This window comes from Coregonus clupeaformis, chromosome 20 (assembly GCF_020615455.1).
Source record: "Coregonus clupeaformis isolate EN_2021a chromosome 20, ASM2061545v1, whole genome shotgun sequence".
NCBI lineage: Eukaryota > Metazoa > Chordata > Actinopteri > Salmoniformes > Salmonidae > Coregonus > Coregonus clupeaformis.
The window spans coordinates 31,073,320-31,096,357 of record NC_059211.1 but is presented as its reverse complement, the minus strand read 5'-3'; the positions used below and the strand labels follow the sequence as shown (position 1 = coordinate 31,096,357).

The 23,038-nt window shown below is 44.8% G+C and overlaps 1 protein-coding gene across 2 annotated transcripts in view; it reads right to left on the bottom strand.

The window, feature by feature from the left end:
- The window catches only part of si:ch211-191a24.3 (tensin-3), an 86,712-nt gene that overhangs the window by 38,704 nt on the left and 24,970 nt on the right, over positions 1-23,038 (bottom strand). The window contains exons 6-14 of one of the 2 annotated variants that reach the window (XM_041840179.1): positions 19,922-20,005; positions 19,571-19,683; positions 19,381-19,441; positions 18,154-18,229; positions 17,872-18,001; positions 17,534-17,599; positions 15,491-15,595; positions 6,726-7,706; positions 11-132 (exon numbers count right to left, since the gene is read on the bottom strand). In XM_041840179.1, the coding sequence (XP_041696113.1) occupies positions 11-132; positions 6,726-7,706; positions 15,491-15,595; positions 17,534-17,599; positions 17,872-18,001; positions 18,154-18,229; positions 19,381-19,441; positions 19,571-19,683; positions 19,922-20,005 (1,738 nt within the window). The remainder of the gene's footprint in view (positions 1-10; positions 133-6,725; positions 7,707-15,490; positions 15,596-17,533; positions 17,600-17,871; positions 18,002-18,153; positions 18,230-19,380; positions 19,442-19,570; positions 19,684-19,921; positions 20,006-23,038) is intronic. The other variant, XM_041840181.1, reaches the window with a different exon arrangement.

The window sequence follows — 23,038 nt, the reverse complement described above, 5'->3', positions numbered from 1 at the left end:
GTGTGTGTACCTGGGAGGGAGGTAGGTTGGGCCTGTTGATCAGAGAGTTCTGGAATGTCTGGGCTCCGCCCCAACCAGGATTGTAGAATCCCGGGTAATCTGTGACATCACTGGCCTGTCTGTGCTTCCAGCCTGAAGATAGATACAGAGAGAGAGAGAGAGAGAGAGAGAGAGAGAGAGAGAGAGAGAGAGAGAGAGAGAGAGAGAGAGAGAGAGAGAGAGAGAGAGAGAGAGAGAGAGAGAGAGAGAGGAAGAGACAGAGAGAGAGAGTGAATTGATAAAAAAAAAAAAAAATGTAAAAATGTAAAAATGTACATTACAACAACAGGAGTGCAGTTAAGCATGTACCTCAGAGCTACCTGATCAGTTGGACCCAGTCCCAGACAGATGGAATAGGAACATCATGAAATGTTTGGGAATGTAGCATGAAGAGAGTATGTGTCGGTATCTACCACAGAGAGTAATCACCCATCCCCAAATCCAGTTCAGGTGTTTTGGAAACCCTGCGCTCCAGGGAAGACCTGCTCCGATTACAGAATGACTTTAATTCCAGACACCCTTCCGAACACCCCACTGAGGGCCTCGCAGAAACGACATACATATCAGTATGGATGACGGATCACCACCTCAAGCTGAACCTTGGCAAGACGGAGCTGCTCTTCCTCCCGGGGAAGGACTGCCCGTTCCATGATCTCGCCATCACGGTTGACAACTCCGTTGTGTCCTCCTCCCAGAGTGCGAAGAGCCTTGGCGTGACCCTGGACAACACCCTGTCGTTCTCCGCTAACATCAAGGCGGTGACCCGATCCTGCAGGTTCATGCTCTACAACATTCGGAGAGTACGACCCTGCCTTACACAGGAAGCGGCACAGGTCCTAATCCAGGCACTTGTCATCTCCCGTCTGGATTACTGCAACTCGCTGTTGGCTGGGCTCCCTGCCTGTGCCATTAAACCCCTACAACTCATCCAGAATGCCGCAGCCCGTCTGGTGTTCAACCTTCCCAAGTTCTCTCACGTCACCCCGCTCCTCCGCACACTCCACTGGCTTCCAGTTGAAGCTCGCATCTGTTACAAGACCATGGTGCTTGCCTATGGAGCTGTGAGGGGAACGGCACCTCCGTACCTTCAGGCTCTGATCAGTCCCTACACCCAAACGAGGGCATTGCGTTCATCCACCTCTGGCCTGCTGGCTCCCTTCCTCTGCGGAAGCATAGTTCCCGCTCAGCCCAGTCAAAACTGTTCGCTGCTCTGGCACCCCAATGGTGGAACAAGCTCCCTCACGACGCCAGGACAGCGGAGTCACTCACCACCTTCCGGAGACATTTGAAACCCCACCTCTTTAAGGAATACCTGGGATAGGATAAAGTAATCCTTCTACCCCCAAAAAAAAAAAAAAAAAAAATTGTAAAGTGGTTATCCCACTGGCTATAGGGTGAATGCACCAATTTGTAAGTCGCTCTGGATAAGAGCGTCTGCTAAATGACGTAAATGTAAATGTAATATAGAGACAAGCATGTGGATTTTTTATCCGAGGTTATCCTGCTATTGACACACTTGAATTATGGCAGAGAACGTGACAACAACAGTAATTAATTAGGCAGTCTAGACAGTTCAGGTAAGTGCAGGTAGGGTAGACAGAGCAAGTGTTTGGTGGTTGCAGCCATGCTCCTCCCCTTTATGTTAATTCGCGTGCATATGCAAATACACCCTGTGTTTATGCAAATGAGGGAGTGTACCGTTTCAACTCAGACAGCAGTAAATCAATGATTTGATGGAGGTTTCAGAAGACATAAAACGTCTTTGATTCTACATTTTACCTTCGTTATCTAAATAATGCAGAAACAAGTGGTGCTAACTTTGCCACATAAAGTTAAATAAAAACACCATTAAAACAGCTAGAATATCTTAGGCCTGAGCAGTATACATGCAAGTAACCTGGTGTGTTTGATGAGTGTCATTACTCAATGTCTCAGGCAGCAATTATCTGATCCATATATTGTGATGTGTTCTGCTCTGTGGAAAAAGGCACCGCCTCAGGATGGAGAGAAGAAAGGAGGAATGAAAACACGTCTGACTGTGAGCTAAATCGTAGTCACACACTTCAAAGCATGTGTGGACGTGTTTATATGTGTGTGTGTTTGCGCGCGCGTGTGTGTGTAACTAGGATTTAAGACAAGAGGTCAGTGAAAAGCGACCCCACGACCGTTCATCACAACACGTCAACCCACCAACTATTATTATTAACCTGTGAACTGTGGCAGGTTTCTAGGCCAAACTGACTGAGTAAGAGGAAAGAGGACTGTTTTGTAGGGGATGGAGGGATGGAGGGATGGAGGGATGGAGGGATAATGGGATGGAGGGATGGAGGGATGGCGGGATGGAGGGATAATGGGATGGAGGGATGATGGGATGGAGGGATGATGGGATGGAGGGATGGAGGGATGGAGGGATGGAGGGATGATGGGATGGAGGGATGATGGGATGATGGGATGGAGGGATGGAGGGATGGAGGGATGATGGGATGGAGGGATGGAGGTATGATGGGATGGAGGGATGGAGGGATGGCGGTATGATGGGATGGAGGGATGGATGGAGGGATGATGGGATGGAGGGATGGAGGGATGATGGGATGGAGGGATGGAGGTATGATGGGATGGAGGGATGGAGGGATGGAGGGATGATGGGATGGAGGGATGGAGGTATGATGGGATGGAGGGATGGAGGGATGGAGGTATGATGGGATGGAGGGATGGAGGGATGGAGGGATGATGGGATGGAGGGGTGGAGGGAAGGAGGGATGGAGGGATGGAGGGATGGAGGGATGATGGGATGGAGGGATGGAGGGATGGAGGTATGATGGGATGGAGGGATGGAGGGATGGAGGGATGATGGGATGGAGGGATGGAGGGGTGGATGGAGGGATGATGGGATGGAGGGATGGAGGGATGGAGGGATGGAGGGATGGAGGGATGGAGGGATGGAGGGATGAGGGATGATGGGATGGAGGGATGATGGGATGGAGGGATGGAGGGATGATGGGAGCGAGAGGGAGGAGAGGGAACATCTGCTTTTTATGCAGAGAGTGGAAGAAATGGTAAAGGAGGTGATGACATCACTCAGAGAGGACGTATAGTGCCTTGCAAAAGTATTCATCCCCCTTGGCGTTTTTCCTATTTTGTTGCATTACAACCTCTGTCGTAGCCGGCTGCGACTGGGAGACCCATGGGGCGGCGCACAATTGGCCCAGCGTCGTCCAGGGTAGGGGAGGGGATGTAGCTCAGTAGAGCATGGTGTTTGCAACGCCAGGGTTGTGGGTTCGATTCCCACGGGGGGCCAGTATGAAAAAATAAAAAAACATAAAATAATGTATGCACTAACTGTAAGTCGCTCTGGATAAGAGCGTCTGCTAAATGACTAAAATGTAAATGTAAATGTAATTGAAATGGATTTTTTGGGGGATTTCATCTAAAGGACATACACAAAATAGTCGAAATTGGTGAAGTGAGATGAAAAAAATTACTTGTTTAAAAAAATTCTAAAAAAGTCATGATGGAAAAGTGGTGCACCCCCTTTGCTATGAAGCCCCTAAATAAGATCTGGTGCAACCAATTACCTTCAGAAGTCACATAATCAGTTAAATAAAGTCCACTGGTGTGCAATCTAAGTTTCACATGATCTCAGTATATATACACCTGTTCTGAAAGGCCCCAGAGTCTGCAACACCACTAAGCAAGGGGCACCACCAAGCAAGCGGCACCATGAAGACCAAGGAGCTCTCCAAACAGGTCAGGGACAAAGTTGTGGAGAAGTACAGATCAGGGTTGGGTTATAAAAAAATATCACAAACTTTGAACATCCCACGGAGCACGATTAAATCCATTATTAAAAAATGGAAATAATATGGCACCACAACAAACCTGCCAAGAGAGGGCAGCCCACCAAAACTCACAGACCAGGCAAGGAGGGCATTAATCAGAGAGGCAACAAAGAGACCAAAGATTACCATGAAGGAGCTGCAAAGCTCCACAGCGGAGATTGGAGTATCTGTCCATAGGACCATTTTAAGCCACTCCACAGAGCTGGGCTTTACGGAAGAGTGGCCAGAAAAAAGCCATTGCTTAAAGAAAAAAATAAGCAAACACGTTTGGTGTTCGCCAAAAGGGATGTGGGAGACTCCCCAAACATATGGAAGAAGGTACTCTGGTCAGATGAGACTAAAATTGAGCTTTTTGGCCATCAAGGAAAACGCTATGTCTGGCGCAAACCCAAAACCTCTCATCACCCCGAGAACACCATCCCCAAAGTGAAGCATGGTGGTGGCAGCATCATGCTGTGCGAATGTTTTTCATCGGCAGGGACTGGGAAACTGGTCAGAATTGAAGGAATGATGGATGGTGCTAAATACAGGGAAATTCTTGAGGGAAACCTGTTTCAGTGTTCCAGAGATTTGAGACTGGGAAGGAGGTTCACCTTCCAGCAGGACAATGACCCTAAGCATACTGCTAAAGCAACACTGGAGTGGTTTAAGGGGAAACATTTAAATGTCTTGGAATGGCCTAGTCAAAGCCCAGACCTCAATCCAATTGAGAATATGTGGTATGACTTAAAGATTGCTGTACACCAGCGGAACCCATCCAACTTGAAGGAGCTGGAGCAGTTTTGCCTTGAAGAATGGGCAAAAATCCCAGTGGCTAGATGTGCCAAGCTTATAGAGACATACCCCAAGAGACTTGCAGCTGTAATTGCTGCAAAAGGTAGATAGTTATGCACGCTCAAGTTTTCTGTTTTTTTGTCTTATTTCTTGTTTGTTTCACAATAAAAAATATTTTGCATCTTCAAAGTGGTAGGGATGTTGTGTAAACCAAATGATACAAACCCCCCCAAAATCCATTAAAATTCCAGGTTGTAAGGCAACAAAATAGGAAAAATGCCAAGGGGGGTGAATATTTTCGCAAGCCACTGTACATATATCCTTTCCTCCACATCAAACACTCATCCAAAATGGCAAACTATAAAATGCAAAGGGCCCCGTACGGCACTGGTCAAAAGTAGTGCACTACATAGGGAATAGGGTGCCATTTAGGACTCAACCAGAGACATGTCAGATGTACACAGAGGTCAGAGGTGACAGCAGGTATGTGCTTTGCTCTACTGGGTCGACCCCAGCAGTAGTACTGGGGATATGACACATCATCAATCCATCACACAAAATGGCCAGGGTCAGGACTCATATACACACACATATACACACACAAACACATACACTCCCGTGTGGCGCAGTGGTCTAAGGTGACACTAGAGATCCTGGTTCGAATCCAGGCTCTGTCGTAGCCGACTGGGAGACCCATGGGGCGGCGCACAATTGGCCCAGGGTAGGGGAGGGAATGGCCGGCAGGGATGTAGCTCAGTTGGTAGAGCATGGCGTTTGTAACGCCAGGGTTGTGGGTTCGATTCCCACGGGGGGCCAGTATGAAAAATAATGTATGCACTCACTAACTGTAAGTTGCTCTGGATAAGAGTGTCTGCTAAATATGTAAAAAAATATATACTTTATCTCTTATGATCCAACTTTTGGACATTCTCATGTTTTTCTTAATTCCCGTGTGTTTTTTCCTTTATATTATTTCTCTAACCTTGATATTGAATACTGCATTGTTGGAAAATAGCTTTTAAGAAAGCATTTCACTGTACTGTTTTACGCCTGCTGTATCCTGTGCATGTGACAAATAAACTTGAAATAAACACACAGGACAGGACTAGCAGGGGGTAACTAGGAAGGTAGGTAGGGAGTGGAACAAACACCTCACTAATTCATTTTTTTAACCTTTACACCACCAGTTAGTTTGTCACAGTATCCCCTTGTCCTAAAACATACAGTATGTACAGTACAGTACAGTACAGTACAGTACATACAGTGCATACAGTACATACAGTAATATACAGTACATACAGTAATACACAGTACATACAGTACAGTTCAGTACCACCTGCAGCAGCTAAAGCTATGTTTGATTGTACTCCTGGCTGTGAAGACATTTCTTCCAGTCACTTAAAAAATATGTTAAAGATGTTAGTTTGCCATTTCCTGTACTGTACTTATGAGGCCCTGATTTTACACTGCTTGTATAGAAGTATCTATTACTGCCTTAAGTCAAACTTTTACACCCACTCAGCAAACACAGTGGACAAGCCCTGGACCACGCCAGACTTCCCTTGGTTAGAAGGGTAGTTTCACAGCCAGCCAGCCAGGGTTACATTAAGGTGAATAAAGTGTCTGTGTTGAACTCTGCTTTGAGAACGTGCCCAAACCTATCTCTTTACATGCACCACTCTGTCTAAACATCTGAAAGCTGGAACAACTTTATTTATTTTTGCCTGGCATCTGGCATCATGTCACTGAGTCAGACAGACAGACAGACAGACAGACAGAGGGCTGTTGTACGGTATGTCTCTGAGGGATTCCACTGGAACTCTTTAACAGTAGAGCTGTAATGTACAAGCCCACTGTTGATCTGTTTCCCTTACATTTCCTTCAGTAACCATGTCTCCTAAACTGCTAATTGTACTGTTACTGAGGACATTTGACTGGAATATGGGAGGGACTAAACCTTCCCTTGTGATTCTACTGTATCTCAAATACATTTATTAAATTAACAGACACACAGGTATTCAATTTCAACAGGTATTCCATCAGTGGATCCCCGCTCTGCTAATATGGTCTCACCTGATTGGCTGGCGTTGGCGTGTGTCGTCGTATGGCTGTTACCATTGGTGTAGAGGGAGGTGGAGAGTGCAAGGGGGAGGGGGGTGTGTCGGGTGGGAACAGGTATGAAGGTGGGGTCCAGATCTAGGATCAGCTGGTTGAGCTGCTCGATGGACTCATCAATGTCTGTGGCTAACGAGGCAAGCTCCTCCTGCCCACAAGGTTCCCCTGAGGGCAACGGTGTGTGGGTGGTGTGTGTGGTGTGTATGGTGTGTATGGTGTGTGAGACATGTGTGTGACTGTCCGTCTTTACAGGCGACCCCACCCCTCCCTCCACTCCTCTCTGCACCGCCTCTCTGCTGCTGCTCCCCCTATTGGGCGTGTCTGGAAGTGACAAGGTGTTTGGACCAATCAGAGAAGGTGTATCCACAGGGCTGTCCCGCCCCCTGACGACTATCTGCTGCTGCTGCACCCATGATTGGGTGGTGTGGGTGGAGTGGGTGGAGTATCCATTTCCACTCTGGACCAATCCCTGGGCTTCAGGTAGGCTCTCAGAGGAGAACGAGCCAATGCTAGCCTCGGGGCTAACCTCGTCATCATAAAGGATGTCTGTCTCCCTCTCGCTAGGAGAGGCCTTCATGTTCACAGGCTGCCCAAACCCAGCCTTGTCCCCTTCCATCTCCCCCACTGTGTTACAGGAGGCTGGGAGATCAGTCATGTCCTTCAGATGAGGCTGAGCCGGCTCCAGGCCGACCCCAGATAGAAGCCGCCTGAGCTGGGTAAGTTCGTCCTGACTGGGCCCTCTCCTGGGGCTCCCTGCAGTAATACCTCCGGTCCACTGGGAGGTGATAGAGAGGCCTGAGTCGCTGCTGGCTGACAGTTTAAGGTCACTGGGGATAGGGCAGCTGGTTGCTGGGTGAAACAGAGCTCTTTCGTCACTACTTCCCTTCCTTACCCTGGCGTACAGCCTGCCATCGACAGGGTCCGGGCTACGAGGCAGAGCTGAGGAAGAGAAGAAGAGAAGAGAAAGAGTAAGACAGACAGCCATAACAAATAGGGAATATTTAGACACAGACACCTACTGACACATGCTTTACAACCTAGAACCCTCACCCTCTTCTCTTAGTCATCCTCTTACACACAGACACACACACATACACACACACATTCACAGATACACACACACACCTGACAGACGTTTGCCTTGTCTCCAGACCAGACACACTCCATCTAGATAAGAGCAGTGTCTTTGTGTGAGCTCTACGTTATGTGTGTGTGTGTGTTTTTATCTGCGTAGTCGCTTGTGTCACATAAATAATACGCCAAGCCTGACAGAGAAGAGGACCCCTCCCTCCACCTGGGCTCTGATATGACAGATAGCACAGCATTAGCTTGTTAGCTAGCGTGTTCACAGTCAACAACCAGCACCGTTCAGTATGCAGGCAACACAAACACATGCTGCAGCACACCGCCTAACACCTAGCTCACCCAAACCAGAATGGAATACATTGAATATGAATGTACAAGTAAAGAATCTTATGCACATGGGACACAGTTTTTGAGGTGTTTGCGCTCAGTGTTGACACACAATGATGTTTGTAAGAATGTAACAACCAATCACAGAGTAAGATTCAAGACGTTGCTTTATCTGGAACGATTTTTGGGGAAACATATGGTATATGAAATTCTCCTCAGAGCACTGCATGGCATTGAATTAAAAAATATAAAAAATATAAAAAATGCACCTAGCTCAGCTAAACCATACAAACGCACACACCTATCAGCTTTTGTCCGTCAAACTCACACGACACTCCTGACTGGTTATGAGTGGAATAAAACCTCCAAAACGGATCTTACTTCAAGAGAAAATGGAAAGTGTAGAAAACATTTATGGAGAAGGCGGAAAATAATCGAAAAGCAGAGAAGAGAAGAGAGACAAAATAGTAGAGACAGTGAGAGCTCAATGAGGTGAGAGGTCACACACACACACAGTGACCTCTAAAGCGTAACCCTAACATCAGAGTAAACCAGAAAAGACAAGTGACTACTGCTGACTCTCTACTCGGCTCTATACAACTCCACAAAAAATGAAACACAAACAATTTCCTCACATACAGTGCTTTGCAAAAGTATTCAGACCCCCTGGACTTCTTTACAGTTTCTTGTGTTAGAAAGTGGGATTAAAATGTATTTAATTGTCATTTTCTGTCAACAATCTACACAAAATACTCTGTAATGTCAAAGTGGAAGAAAAAACAATTGTATTTTTTGATATAAAAAAAACAACATAACTAAAATACATTAATTGCATAAGTATTCAGCCCCTTTGCTTAGGCAAGCCTAAATTAGTTCAGGAGTAAAATTTGGCTTAACAAATCACATAATAAGTTACTCTGTGTGAAATAATAGGGGTTGACATGATTTTTGAATGACTAACCCTTCCTCTATCCCCCATACATTCAACATCTGTAAGGTCCCTCAGTCAAGTATTTAAGTTCAAGCACAGATACAACTACAAAGACCAGGGAGCTTTTCGAAAGCCTCATAAAGAAGGGCAGTGATTGGTAGATGGGTAACAATAACAAATCAGACATTGAATATATCTTAAAGCATGGTCAAGTTAATACTAATGCTGTAGATTATGTATTAAATCACCCAGACACATCAAAGATACAGACGTCCTTCTGAACTGAGCTGCAGGACAGGAATGAAACGGCTCAGGGATGTTACCATGAGGCCATTGGTGATTTTAAAACAGCTACAGAGTTCAATGGCTGAGGATGGATCAACAACATTGTAGTGACTCCACAATAATGGCATAAATGACAGAGTGAAAAGAATAATACAAATATACAAAACATGCATCTTCTATGCAACAAGGCACTAAAGTAATACTGCAACAACAACAAAATACAGCAAAGGAATACACTTTTTGGCATAAATGCAAAGCATTATGTTTGGGGCAAATCCAACACAACACATCACTGAGTAACTGCCTCCTTGTTTTCAAGCATGGTGGTGGCTGCATCATGATATGGGTATGCTTGCCACCGGCAAAGATTGGGGAGTTTTTCAGAATGAAAAGAAACGAGATGGAACTAAGCACTGGTAAAATCCTAGAGAAATACCTGCTTTAGTCTGCTTTACACCAGACACTGGAGAGGAATTCACCTTTCAGCAGGACAATAACCTATAACACAAGGCTACACTGGAGTTGCTTACCAAGAAGACAGTGAATGTTCCTGAGTGGCCAAGTTACAGTTTTGACTTAAATCTGCTTGAAAATCTATGGCAAGACTTGAAAATTGCTGTCCAACATCTTGACAGAGCTTGACGAATTTTGAAAGAAATAATGGACAAATACTGCACAATCCAGGTGTGCAAAGCTCTTAAAGACTTACCCAAGAAGACTCACTATCGATGCCAAAGGTGTTTCTAACATGCATTGACTCAGGGAGCTGAATACTTATGCAACAACTCTATTTTAGGTATTTCATTTAATTTAATCTAAAAAAGTTGAATTTTTCTTCCACTTTGACATTATAGAGTATTTTGTGTAGAATCCCACTTTGCAACACAATAAAATGTGAAGAAATCCAAGGGGTCTGAATACTTTTGCAAGGCACTGTATAGAATGATCTGTTGATATTAGATAACACACACACAATTTCCTCCATCTGTGGGAAGCTGTTGAGACAGACATTTCCTCCATCTGTGGGAAGCTGTTGAGACAGACATTTCCTCCATCTGTGGGAAGCTGTTGAGACAGACATTTCCTCCATCTGTGGGAAGCTGTTGAGACAGACATTTCCTCCATCTGTGGGAAGCTGTTGAGACAGATATTTCCTCCATCTGTGGGAAGCTGTTGAGACAGACATTTCCTCCATCTGTGGGAAGCTGTTGAGACAGACATTTCCTCCCTCTGTGGGAAGCTGTTGAGACAGACATTTCCTCCATCTGTGGGAAGCTGTTGAGACAGACATTTCCTCCATCTGTGGGAAGCTGTTGAGACAGACATTTCCTCCCTCTGTGGGAAGCTGTTGAGACAGACATTTCCTCCATCTGTGGGAAGCTGTTGAGACAGACATTTCCTCCCTCTGTGGGAAGCTGTTGAGACAGACATTTCTCCCTCTGTGGGAAGCTGTTGAGACAGACATTTCCTCCATCTGTGGAAGCTGTTGAGACAGACATTTCCTCCATCTGTGGGAAGCTGTTGAGACAGACATTTCCTCCATCTGTGGAAAGCTGTTGAGACAGACATTTCCTCCCTCTGTGGGAAGCTGTTGAGACAGACATTTCCTCCCTCTGTGGGAAGCTGTTGAGACAGACATTTCCTCCATCTGTGGGAAGCTGTTGAGACAGACATTTCCTCCATCTGTGGGAAGCTGTTGAGACAGATATTTCCTCCATCTGTGGGAAGCTGTTGAGACAGACATTTCCTCCATCTGTGGGAAGCTGTTGAGACAGACATTTCCTCCCTCTGTGGGAAGCTGTTGAGACAGACATTTCCTCCATCTGTGGGAAGCTGTTGAGACAGACATTTCCTCCATCTGTGGGAAGCTGTTGAGACAGACATTTCCTCCATCTGTGGGAAGCTGTTGAGACAGACATTTCCTCCCTCTGTGGGAAGCTGTTGAGACAGACATTTCCTCCTCTGTGGGAAGCTGTTGAGACAGACATTTCCTCCATCTGTGGGAAGCTGTTGAGACAGACATTTCCTCCATCTGTGGGAAGCCGTTGAGACAGACATTTCCTCCCTCTGTGGGAAGCCGTTGAGACAGACATTTCCTCCCTCTGTGGGAAGCTGTTGAGACAGACATTTCCTCCCTCTGTGGGAAGCTGTTGAGACAGACATTTCCTCCCTCTGTGGGAAGCTGTTGAGACAGACATTTCCTCCCTCTGTGGGAAGCTGTTGAGACAGACATTTCCTCCCTCTGTGGGAAGCTGTTGAGACAGACATTTCCTCCCTCTGTGGGAAGCTGTTGAGACAGACATTTCCTCCCTGAAGAGCAACAATAACATACTCTTACTGTAACAACACATGTATAGTAGTATACATACACTCTTAGAAGAAAATGTGCTATCTAGAACCTTAAAGGGTTATTTGGCTGTCCCCATAGGAGAACCCTTTGTTGGTTCCAGGTTGAACCTTTTTGGGTTCTCCTATGGGGACAGCCGAAGTACCCTTTTGGAACCCTTTTATCTAAGAGTGTATAGATACAGTAACCATGTAGAACGTGATATAAAATTGCACTAGATGTTGATATTAGATTCCCTAAAGATATCTTAGCTAATGATCTATAACAGCTGGGGTCTCCTTCCTTCCAGACTTTTCATTAATGAAACGTTGGCTGCATCCCAAATGGCACCCTATTCCCTATATAGTGCATTACATTTGACCAGGGCCCATATAACGCTCGTCAAAAGCAGTGCACTATATAGGGAATAGGGTGCCATTTAGGATTCATTTCTTGTCTCATTCATAAAACAGCCTCAGCAGCCAGCAGAACCTAAAGAGCAGTAAAATAAAGCCACTATAGATTCACAGCTACCTGTATAACACGCTAACCTGCAACATGTGTGGGTGCTTCTGAACCCGTTATGATGTCCAGATGGAGATCATAACAAAGCTACACACACACACACACGCATGCATGCAAAAACACACACACACACACACGTACATGCATGCACACACATTCACACACGCACACAAACACACACAATGATAAATACTTAGTGAAGTTCCTCAGTCCAGTGAGACTATGATACTCAAATACCAGACATGCATGGTAAAGCCTCACAGCTGGTCTAACAGACACACATACAGACACACACACAGACACACACAGACACACACACACATGCCTTCTAACTCATCACTGTAGCACATATTGAACAAGCAGCAACACAGACACAACTATTCCCTGTAACTGACACTAAATCCTCTCCCAACAAAACAACTAACTAACATCACTCACACGACAGACATTCACTAATACAAACAGTACTACAACAACTTAGACCTACAGCATTCTCCCTGTACCAACTGTAACACAACTTCACATCAACTTACATCGTCACTAAATCTGGAAGAAATGCCTCACTCCCTTCAAAATATGAGAGAGAAGGAGAGAACACAGATGACAAACACATGAGTGAAAAGGACCGAGAAAGAAGAGAAGACAAAGAGAAGATAAAGAGAGAGAAGAGAGTGGTAACCGTTCAGACCAGGTTTTGTGTAGAGCTCCTCTCCTCTTCTGCCGTCTCTCTTTCTCTCAGGCAGCTAAAGGAAGACTAGCAGAGAGTAACATTCTTTCTCTCTTTCTCTAAAGGTGCTAACTGCCCCCCTGGGTCCCCCTACGCTCTCTCTCTCTCTCTCTCTCTCTCTCTCTCTCTCTCTCTCTCTCTCTCTCTCTCTCTCTCTCTCTCTCTCTCTCTCTCTCTCTCTCTCTCTCTCTCCTCTCCCCTATCTCTCTCTCTCCTCTCCCCTATCTATCTCTCTCTCCCGCTCCTCTTGCACTATGTCTTATTCTTTCCTTTCTGCCCCTCCAACTCTCTCACTTCTTCTTTCTGCGCTCGACTCATTGCCTACTCTTACACTTCTGCTTTGCTCTGTGTATCTCTCTCTCTCTCGCTCTCTCGCTCTCTCGCTCTCTCGCTCTCCCTCTTTCCCTTCCTCTCCCTATCTCTCAGTACCTCCAGTGGGACGGGATGGAAACCTGCAACTTGAACCTGACAAAGTAGAAAGGGGGGAGAGGAGAGACATAGGAGAGAAAAGCGAATCAAGAGAGAGAGCGTGAGAGAGAAGGTAAAGGACAGAGGTGATATGTAGAGAGTGATATGTAGTGAGAGAGAGAGAGAGAGAGAGAGAGAGAGAGAGAGAGAGAGAGAGAGAGAGAGAGAGAGAGAGAGAGAGAGAGAGATAGCATGGAGAGTGAGAAGGGAGAGGTAGAGAAGGAGAGAGGTGATATGTAGAGAGAGAAAAAGAGGGAGATAGCTGGAGAGAGACAGGGAGAGAGAGAAAGAGAGAGAGAGAAAGAGAGGGAGAAAGAGAGAGAGAGAGAGAGGGGGGGTGAGAGGGTGAGAGGGGGAGAGAGAGAGAAAGAGAGAGAGAGAGAGAGGGAGAGAGGAAGAGAGAGAGAGAGAGAGAGAGAGAGAGAGAGAGAGAGAGAGAGAGAGAGAGAGAGAGAGAGAGAGAGAGAAGGAGAAGGAGAGAAAGAGAGAGGGGGGAGAGAGGGTGAGAGAGAGAGAGAGAGAGAGGAGGGGAGATAGAGTTTAAGATATAGAAAGAAAGAGAAGGGGGTTAAAACAGAACCATCTGTGGTTGAAAACAACATTCTTCTTTTTTTATTTCTCACAGGCTGGCACCCTCATTATGTCTGTGTGTGAGTTTGTCTGTTTACCTGTTAACATACAGTGTGTGTGTGTGTGTGTGTGTGTGTGTGTGTGTGTGTGTGTGTGTGTGTGTGTGTGTGTGTGTGTGTGTGTTTGTGTCTGCGTGTCTGTGTGTCTGTGTGTCTGTGTGTCTGTGTGTGTGCATGTGAGTGTTTGTGTGTATGCATATGTTTCTATAACTGTTTGCATGGTGCTTTGCCACACTGCTTTCCCAACGCGCGGTCTGTCTAAATGACATGGCTGCCGATATAGACCTGGTATAAAACAGCTGGGACTCAAACCTTAATCACTGGCTGTAGTGATTGTTACAGTTGTCTGGTCCGGGGTAGTGTGTGTGTGTGTGTGTGTGTGTGTGTGTGTGTGTGTGTGTGTGTGTGTGTGTGTGTGTGTGTGTGTGTGTGTGTGTGTGTGTGTGTGTGTGTGTGTGTGTGTGTGTGTGTGTGTGTGTGTGTGTGTGTGTGTGCATATGTTAGTATGTGTGCAAGTGTGCATGTGTTTTCATCAATTCTTAGTGACAAACCACTTGAAAAAGAACCAGCTTTAAATACCTAGCTGTGGCATGTCTGCTGTCCAGTGTTCTGAGAACCTTTCTACTACGCCCCTCCATTCCCTGGAAACACTGAAGTGTCTCGCATTATCGCATAACAACAGGATGCTAGCCATTCCTCGTCTACATTCTTACCACAGTATCATCACATTGGACATGAATCAGAATTTCACATAGAGTGGCCATAAAGTGGTTATAAAAAGGTAATATAGTAGATATTAGGGTCAAGGTTTAGGGTTAGATCCGGAGAATGACCAGGGTCTCCAAGAACCCCTGTCTCCATCAAACGTAACGCTTACCTGTGACATCCTGTGTAATAATGAAGTGCTATGCAAGCAGAGACAAGGAGAGAGGGAGCAATTACTCCAAAATAATGGAATGTCCTTCAGGAGAGATGTTACAATACCTAGTCCTTCTGGAGAGATGTTACAATACCTAGTCCTTCTGGAGAGATGTTACAATACCTAGTCCTTCTGGAGAGATGTTACAATACCTAGTCCTTCAGGAGAGATGTTACAATACCTAGTCCTTCAGGAGAGATGTTACAATACCTAGTCCTTCTGGAGAGATGTTACAATACCTAGTTCTTCTGGAGAGATGTTACAATACCTAGTCCTTCAGGAGAGATGTTACAATACCTAGTCCTTCGGGAGAGATGTTACAATACCTAGTCCTTCTGGAGAGATGTTACAATACCTAGTCCTTCAGGAGAGATGTTACAATACCTAGTCCTTCAGGAGAGATGTTACAATACCTAGTCCTTCTGGAGAGATGTTACAATACCTAGTCCTTCTGGAGAGATGTTACAATACCTAGTCCTTCTGGAGAGATGTTACAATACCTAGTCCTTCTGGAAAGATGTCCTCATAGGAGTCCCGTCGAACCAGGGGGTCCCAGGTATTGTAGTCCATGATGACAGAGGGTCCGTTTTGCCAGTGACCACTGCCTTCAGATGACAACAACCATATAGAGACAATTAAACAGAGCGAGAGAGAGCGACTGAGTAAGACAGAGACAACCTCTGTCATGGGTTTGTTGCACAACAGTCCAGCATTGTCAAGGAACACACATATACTCTATAACAACATCAGATGATCCCTGTAGAGGACAATTTTTGTTTATTTACTTTCAAAATATTGTAGCAAATTAGGAAAATACGAATTCTTTCAGATTTTATTTTTTTTGGTTTGTGTGTGCACGTGCATGTGTGTGTGATTGAGTGTGTGAGTGTGCAAAGTGGGATGTGTTTATGTGTATGGATGGCTGAATCTTGAGCTCTGTGCAGTTCTGCTCTGTCTGTTTCTTTGCCTGTATCTGGGATCTGCATTCCTGGGTGATGTGTGTGTGATAAGAGCCTTTATTGTTTCCTGTTGAGTGGAGCAGAGAGTGTGTTACAGAGGTGTGTGTGTTACAGAGGTGTGTGTGTTACAGAGGTGTGTGTGTTACAGAGGTGTGTGTGTTACAGAGGTGTGTGTGTGTGTGTGTGTGTGTGTGTGTGTGTGTGTGTGTGTGTGTGTGTGTTACAGAGGTGTGTGTGTGTGTGTGTGTGTGTGTGTGTGTGTGTGTGTGTGTGTGTGTGTGTGTGTGTGTGTGTGTGTGTGTGTGTGTGTGTGCGTGTTACAGAGGTGTGTGTGTTACAGAGGTGTGTGTGTGTGTTACTGAGGTGTGTGTGTTACAGAGGTGTGTGTGTGTGTTACAGAGGTGTGTGTGTGTGTGTGTGTGTTACAGTTACAGAGCTTTAGTGGAGCAGAGTGTGTCTGTCTGTCTGTCTGTCTGTCTGTCTGTCTGTCTGTCTGTCTGTCTGTCTGTCTGTCTGTCTGTCTGTCTGACTGTGTGTCTGTGTGTGTGCGTGTGTGTGTGTGTGTGTGTGTGTGTGTGTGTGTGTGTGTGTGTGTGTGTGTGTGTGTGTGTGTGTGTGTGTGTGTGTGTGTGTGTGTGTGTGTTACTGAGCTATCGCCTTCAGCCCCACAGGAATATACTAGCCCCGAGAGGATAGAGCCATTCCATCTCTACAGTGTGCTGAATACTGCCCCCTTCTGGAACAAGCAAGGAGGCACAGGTAGCTTTGGTCAAACCTTCTTGCACAATTTCTGCTCACACACACCTATTGTGAAAACTGGAAACAGACATGTCTGTGTGTCTGTTCAGACTCTAAATGAACAGGTGGTTTCAGAAGGATTGGTTTTGATTTGTGAGTGAGTCATGATATTTGTCTGTTCTGCTCTGTTCTGTTCTGTTCTGCTCTGTTCTGCTCTGTTCTGTTCTGTTGTGACGGCAGCTGACAGGATGTGTGACTGCAGGGTGAAGGGAGGTGACGGCAACAGATAGGATGTGTAAGAGCTATTTTGATAGGGTATATGTTTGTCTAGTTTGTCTGTTTTGGGCTGTCAGTTCTCACCACTAGAGAGCAGTCTCACTGAGGTTATGGGTCAGGTGGTGGCTCAGGTGTATAAGGTCACAGGTAACCATGTAGTAGTCATGCATGGGTGAACAGGTGGTTCACATGGTTTTTACCGCTATTCACAAGATTGCCTTTAACCCGGATTACTCAACCACAAATCATCACAACCATGGTAAATCATCAAGTTTAATCTGTCTTCATATTATTTTATTAATTAAACGGGAACATCACCCAACCATATCTAAGTCTGGACATTACCTCATTAGCGTGTCAAAAACAGTTTGCATCACTCATACATTGTGGTGAATTGGAACTTTGCAATAGCCCTTACAAGATGTGTGACTGCAGGGTGACGGGGTTGGCAGGGGCTGTTAGTCAGCCACACCAGCTGTAGTTGTGGTCCAGGTGTGTGTTCGTTGGACCAATGGTGGTTTGAGGGGGAGATTAGGATTATGCCTAACTACGATGACGGCCGTGAATTACCTGGCATCTTCTCAGGACTTTCAGAGAACACCAACTCAACTTTCCCATTGTCTGGAAACCTGGGATCTGGAAAAAGGAGGAAAGTTGAACATCCATCACTATCTGTGTGTGTGCATGCGTAAAACATGCATGTTTTTGCTTTTGTGTGTATTTCACACCTGCACTCATCACCTGGTGATTGGACCAAGGTTAGCCTGTGACAAAATTTACAGAGAGAGAGAGAGAGAGAGAGAGAGAGAGAGAGAGAGAGAGAGAGAGAGAGAGAGAGAAAGAGAGAGAGAGAGAGAGAGAGAGAGAGAGAGTAGTCATTCATTGTATTAGGCTTCCCAGTACTGTACCTATATAAGCTGTGTCAAGGTCTTCCTTGGGGAATAGCAGGTTGTGTCTGTGGATAATGCCAGTGTGAAACTGGAGCCTGAAGATGACCTCTCGGCTGGCTGTCTGGTGGTTTTCACCATAACACACCACCTGAACCACACACAGCAGACACAGACAGTTACCTCACCTGGCTGTCTATAAGGTTCATACAGTCATCCCAGACCACTGAGCTTTGTATAACATTACATTAAACTCCGGATTTTAAAAGTGCAGGGACTGTATATGAGTGTGATTATACCTACCATTATGTCTCCCTTCAGCAGTTGAGCTGGTTGCAGTACAAAGTAAACCCTGTCTGTCTGTACTGCACGGACGTGACTGTGGCAGATATAAACACACACAGAAAAAGTAAACAGACATTTACATTTACATTTTAGTCATTTAGCAGACACTCTTATCCAGAGCGACTTAAGTGAGTGGATACATTTTCATACTTTTTCGTACACATATTATTACCATGGTAACGCTTTATTTCCATAGTCCATCTGTAGATGCTCTACAGACTATCTACAGACTATTAGTAATATTTCAACAACTATCTACTAACCCTAACCCTAACCTTAACCCTTAAAGTAACTCTAGCCCTAACCTTAACACTTACCCTTATTCTAAACCTAACCCTAACACTACAATTTTAGGGGGGAAAAAGGGTTCCAAAAGGGTTCTGCAGCTGTCCCCATAAGACAGTGGTATTCAAAGTCGGGGGCAAAGGGAATTGCAGTGGGGTCGCCAATTATTATTATTTCTTATTGTATTTTTATGAAGAAAAAATTAAGAGTACAGATTATTGTATGGGACAATATACAAAGTGTTTGAGAAAGATCATTAAAAAAAGAAAATGTATTGGTAAATGTATTTATTGGTTTCTTTCCATTTTGATAAGAGATGAAAATACAATGAATTTAGTCCCCTGTAGCTCAGTTGGTAGACCATGGAGCTTGCAACGCCAGGGTTGTGGGTTCGTTTCCCACGGGGGGCCAATATGAAAATGTATGCACTCACTAACTGTAAGTCGCTCTGGATAAGAGCGTCTACTAAATGAATAAAATGTAAATGTAAAATGTTATTTGTTGATGTAAAAATCTAAATTTACAGATTTTAAGGTTGTGACATTAGATTTGGGCAAAAGATTGGGTCCCCAGAAATTCTGGTGTAAAGAATGGGGTCCCCGCTGGAATAGGATAACTATTTTTGGCTCCAGGTAGAACTCTTTTTGGTTCCAGGTAGAACTCTTTTGGGTTCCATGTAGAACCCTCTGTGTAAAGGGTTCTACATGGAACTCAAAAGGGTTCTTCAAAGTGTTATCCTATGGGGACAGCTAAGGAATCCTTTAAGTTTCTAGATAACACCTTTTTCTTTAAGAGTGTAACCGTAACCTTAGCAAGCAGTTGCTTTTCAACAGATAGTTTGTTGATAGTATGACCATCTGTAGAGCATCAAATGAAGTGTGAACGAGTATGGTATCTCACTAGACTGCTGAAGTGCAAACGGCCTGCAGGCTCTGGTACACTCTCAGGAACAGACGACATCCTGGAGACAACACAAACAGGAAATATACAGCGCTAATTCAGTAGTGCATCATAAAATGTATATCTGAGAACAGTGTGTATCACTGTGATGTGAGAGGTGTAGTATGGTGTTTCTATCTGTGTTTCTAACCTCCCTCAGAGTTGATGTTGGGCACGCCGTGAAGAACCACACAAAGGAGGAAGAGAGGAGAGGGATCCATCTTCATCACTCCCTTCAGCAGACTGCTGAACATCCACACATACCTAGAGAGAGAGAGAGAGAGTTGTATGTCAAGTGATTGACCTCCCAAGTCTGACACCTGACCGCTGTAATATCAGGTAAAAAATCAGAACAAGGAAGCCCTCAGCCAGAAGGCCACATCTGAAGCTCACTGATGACCAGAGAGTTGACCTTTGAACTATATTCATCTGTTGTGCAGAGGAGCTTCTGTGAACTTGAAGTCAACCAATCAGATTTGCTGTGTGTGGGGTGGTTTCTTACCGTTTCTGCGAGGGAGTCATCAGGGAGGATACTTTGTCGTTGTAGAACCTTCTCATGGCAAAGTGGTCTAGACCCAGGTCTGCACTGAGGGAGACACACACACATTCAGTCTAGACCCAGGTTGCACTGAGGGAGACACACACACACTGCATGAAAAGGCACATTTACAGGTCGAACACTCCAGTGCACGGACATGTATATGTCCGGAAACGGTTCAGTAAATCGCCTTTGACGTCAGTTGCACTAAATCTCTGTCCACGTCCGCCCAATCTCTCCCATAAATGTCAGTAAATAATCGTCAACTTGCTCAAGGTTGCACATGCTTATTCTCCCTACTGAATGCTAATACTAGTCATTGCTAGCTTGCCTTAGTTTGTTCTTCTTATTATCTTATAGTTACGTTATATAGTTACTTTACCCTGCCTTGATGTACATATCTACCTCAAATACCTTGTACCCCTGCACATTGATCTGTACTGGTACTCCCTGTATATAGCTTAATTATTGTGTATTTTATTTCTCCTGTGTTCCTATATATAATATATTTAAAAAATATATTCTGCATCGTTGAGAAGAGCTCGTAAGCAAGTATTTCACAGTAAAGTAAAGATTTGATTTGACTGGTACAGTGGGGAGAACAAGTATTTGATACACTGCCGATTTTGCAGATTTTCCTACTTACAAAGCATGTAGAGGTCTGTAATTTTTATCATAGGTACACTTCAACTGTGAGAGACGGAATCTAAAACAAAAATCCAGAAAATCACATTGTATGATTTTTAAGTAATTAATTTGCATTTTATTGCATGACATAAGTATTTGATACATCAGAAAAGCTGAACTTAACATTTTGGTACAGAAACCTTTATTTGCAATTATGTTCTATTGGGTTCAGGTCTGGAGACTGGCTAGGCCACTCCAGGACCTTGAGATGCTTCTTACGGAGCCACTCCTTAGTTGCCCTGGCTGTGTGTTTCGGGTCGTTGTCATGCTGGAAGAGCCAGCCACGACCCATCTTCAATGCTCTTACTGAGGGAAGGAGGTTGTTGGCCAAGATCTCGCGATACATGGCCCCATCCATCCTCCCCTCAATACGGTGCAGTTGTCCTGTCCCCTTTGCAGAAAAGCATCCCCAAAGAATGATGTTTCCACCTCCATGCTTCACGGTTGGGATGGTGTTCTTGGGGTTGTACTCATCCTTCTTCTTCCTCCAAACACGGCGAGTGGAGTTTAGACCAAAAAGCTCAATTTTTTGTCTCATCAGACCACATGACCTTCTCCCATTCCTCCTCTGGATCATCCAGATGGTCATTGGCAAACTTCAGACGGGCCTGGACATGCGCTGGCTTGAGCAGGGGGACCTTGCGTGCGCTGCAGGATTTTAATCCATGACGGCGTAGTGTGTTACTAATGGTTTTCTTTGAGACTGTGGTCCCAGCTCTCTTCAGGTCATTGACCAGGTCCTGCCGTATAGTTCTGGGCTGATCCCTCACCTTCCTCATGATCATTGATGCCCCACGGGGTGAGATCTTGCAAGGAGCCCCAGACCGAGGGTGATTGACCGTCATCTTGAACTTCTTCCATTTTCTAATAATTGCGCCAACAGTTGTTGCCTTCTCACCAAGCTGCTTGCCTATTGTCCTGTAGCCCATCCCAGCCTTGTGCAGGTCTACAATTTTATTCCTGATGTCCTTACACAGCTCTCTGGTCTTGGCCATTGTGGAGAGGTTGGAGTCTGTTTGATTGAGTGTGTGGACAGGTGTCTTTTATACAGGTAACGAGTTCAAACAGGTGCAGTTAATACAGGTAATGAATGGAGAACAGGAGGGCTTCTTAAAGAAAAACTAACAGGTCTGTGAGAGCCGGAATTCTTCCTGGTTGGTAGGTGATCAAATACTTTTGTCATGCAATAAAATGCAAATTAATTACTTAAAAATCATACAATGTGATTTTCTGGATTTTCGTTTTAGATTCCGTCTCTCACAGTTGAAGTGTACCTATGATTAAAAAATTACAGACCTCTACATGCTTTGTAAGTAGGAAAACCTGCAAAATCGGCAGTGTATCAAATACTTGTTCTCCCCACTGTATATTAAAAACACAATACATTTTTAAATGAATGAATGAATTACAGTGAATTATGAATGAATGACTTTTAATTATTTGTATTATTAATATCACATCAGGGTTCCTACACCTTTTCAGAAGTAAAATTCAAGCACCACTATCAAGGTTTTTCCAGCACCTCACAACATCCCTATACTAAAACATCTGTTAGTTCCTTGAAAAAAACACACAAATCCACTTAATCACTTTATTTCAGTAGAGCAGGAGAAAGCAGGTAATAGTATATGCATTTCTGCTAAGCAGGGCCTGAAACTAAAGTAAACCCCATTGAGGCTCGACCTGGGCCAAGCTGGTTGACTCCTGCCAGTATTCGTGGGGGGTGTGGGGGGGGGGCATACCTCAGATAGAGGAATATTCCAAATTTAAAGATCAACTAGTACTGACAGGAGTCATCCAGCTTGGCCCATGGCGAGCCTCCATTGGGGTTACTGTATTGCTATAGTGTTGAGGGTTGAGGGGTCCGTGGGATCTAGGTTGCCTTGAAAAAAACTCCCCAGACATGAGCCGTGTGGTGTGGCTCGCCAAGGTGCTCTGGTCCCTCTCCAAGCGTCTCTGTAGTTCTTGACAAAGCCACACTGGTTTGTCGTTTTGCAGGGCATCCTCCTCATCGCTCCTCAGGTCAACATGAACTCCTATCCAAATGTCTCTCTCATCCTCTGCAAGCATTCTCGACCATGCACATAGAAGCAAAAAACAAATAGGACAATACAACACAGTAAACAAATGCATCAGTCTCAAATCAAATCAAATTGTATTTGTCACATGCACCAAATAAAACAGATGTAGACCTTACCATGAAATGCTTAATTACGAGCCCTTAACCAACAATGCACAGTTTTCAAAAAAAGTAAAAATTAAATAACAATTACAATAAAATAACAATTACGAGGGTACGGGTTAGTCGAGGTAATTGAGGTAATATGTACAGTCGTGGTCAAAAGTTTTGAGAATGACACAAATATTAATTTTCACAAAGTCTGCTGCCTCAGT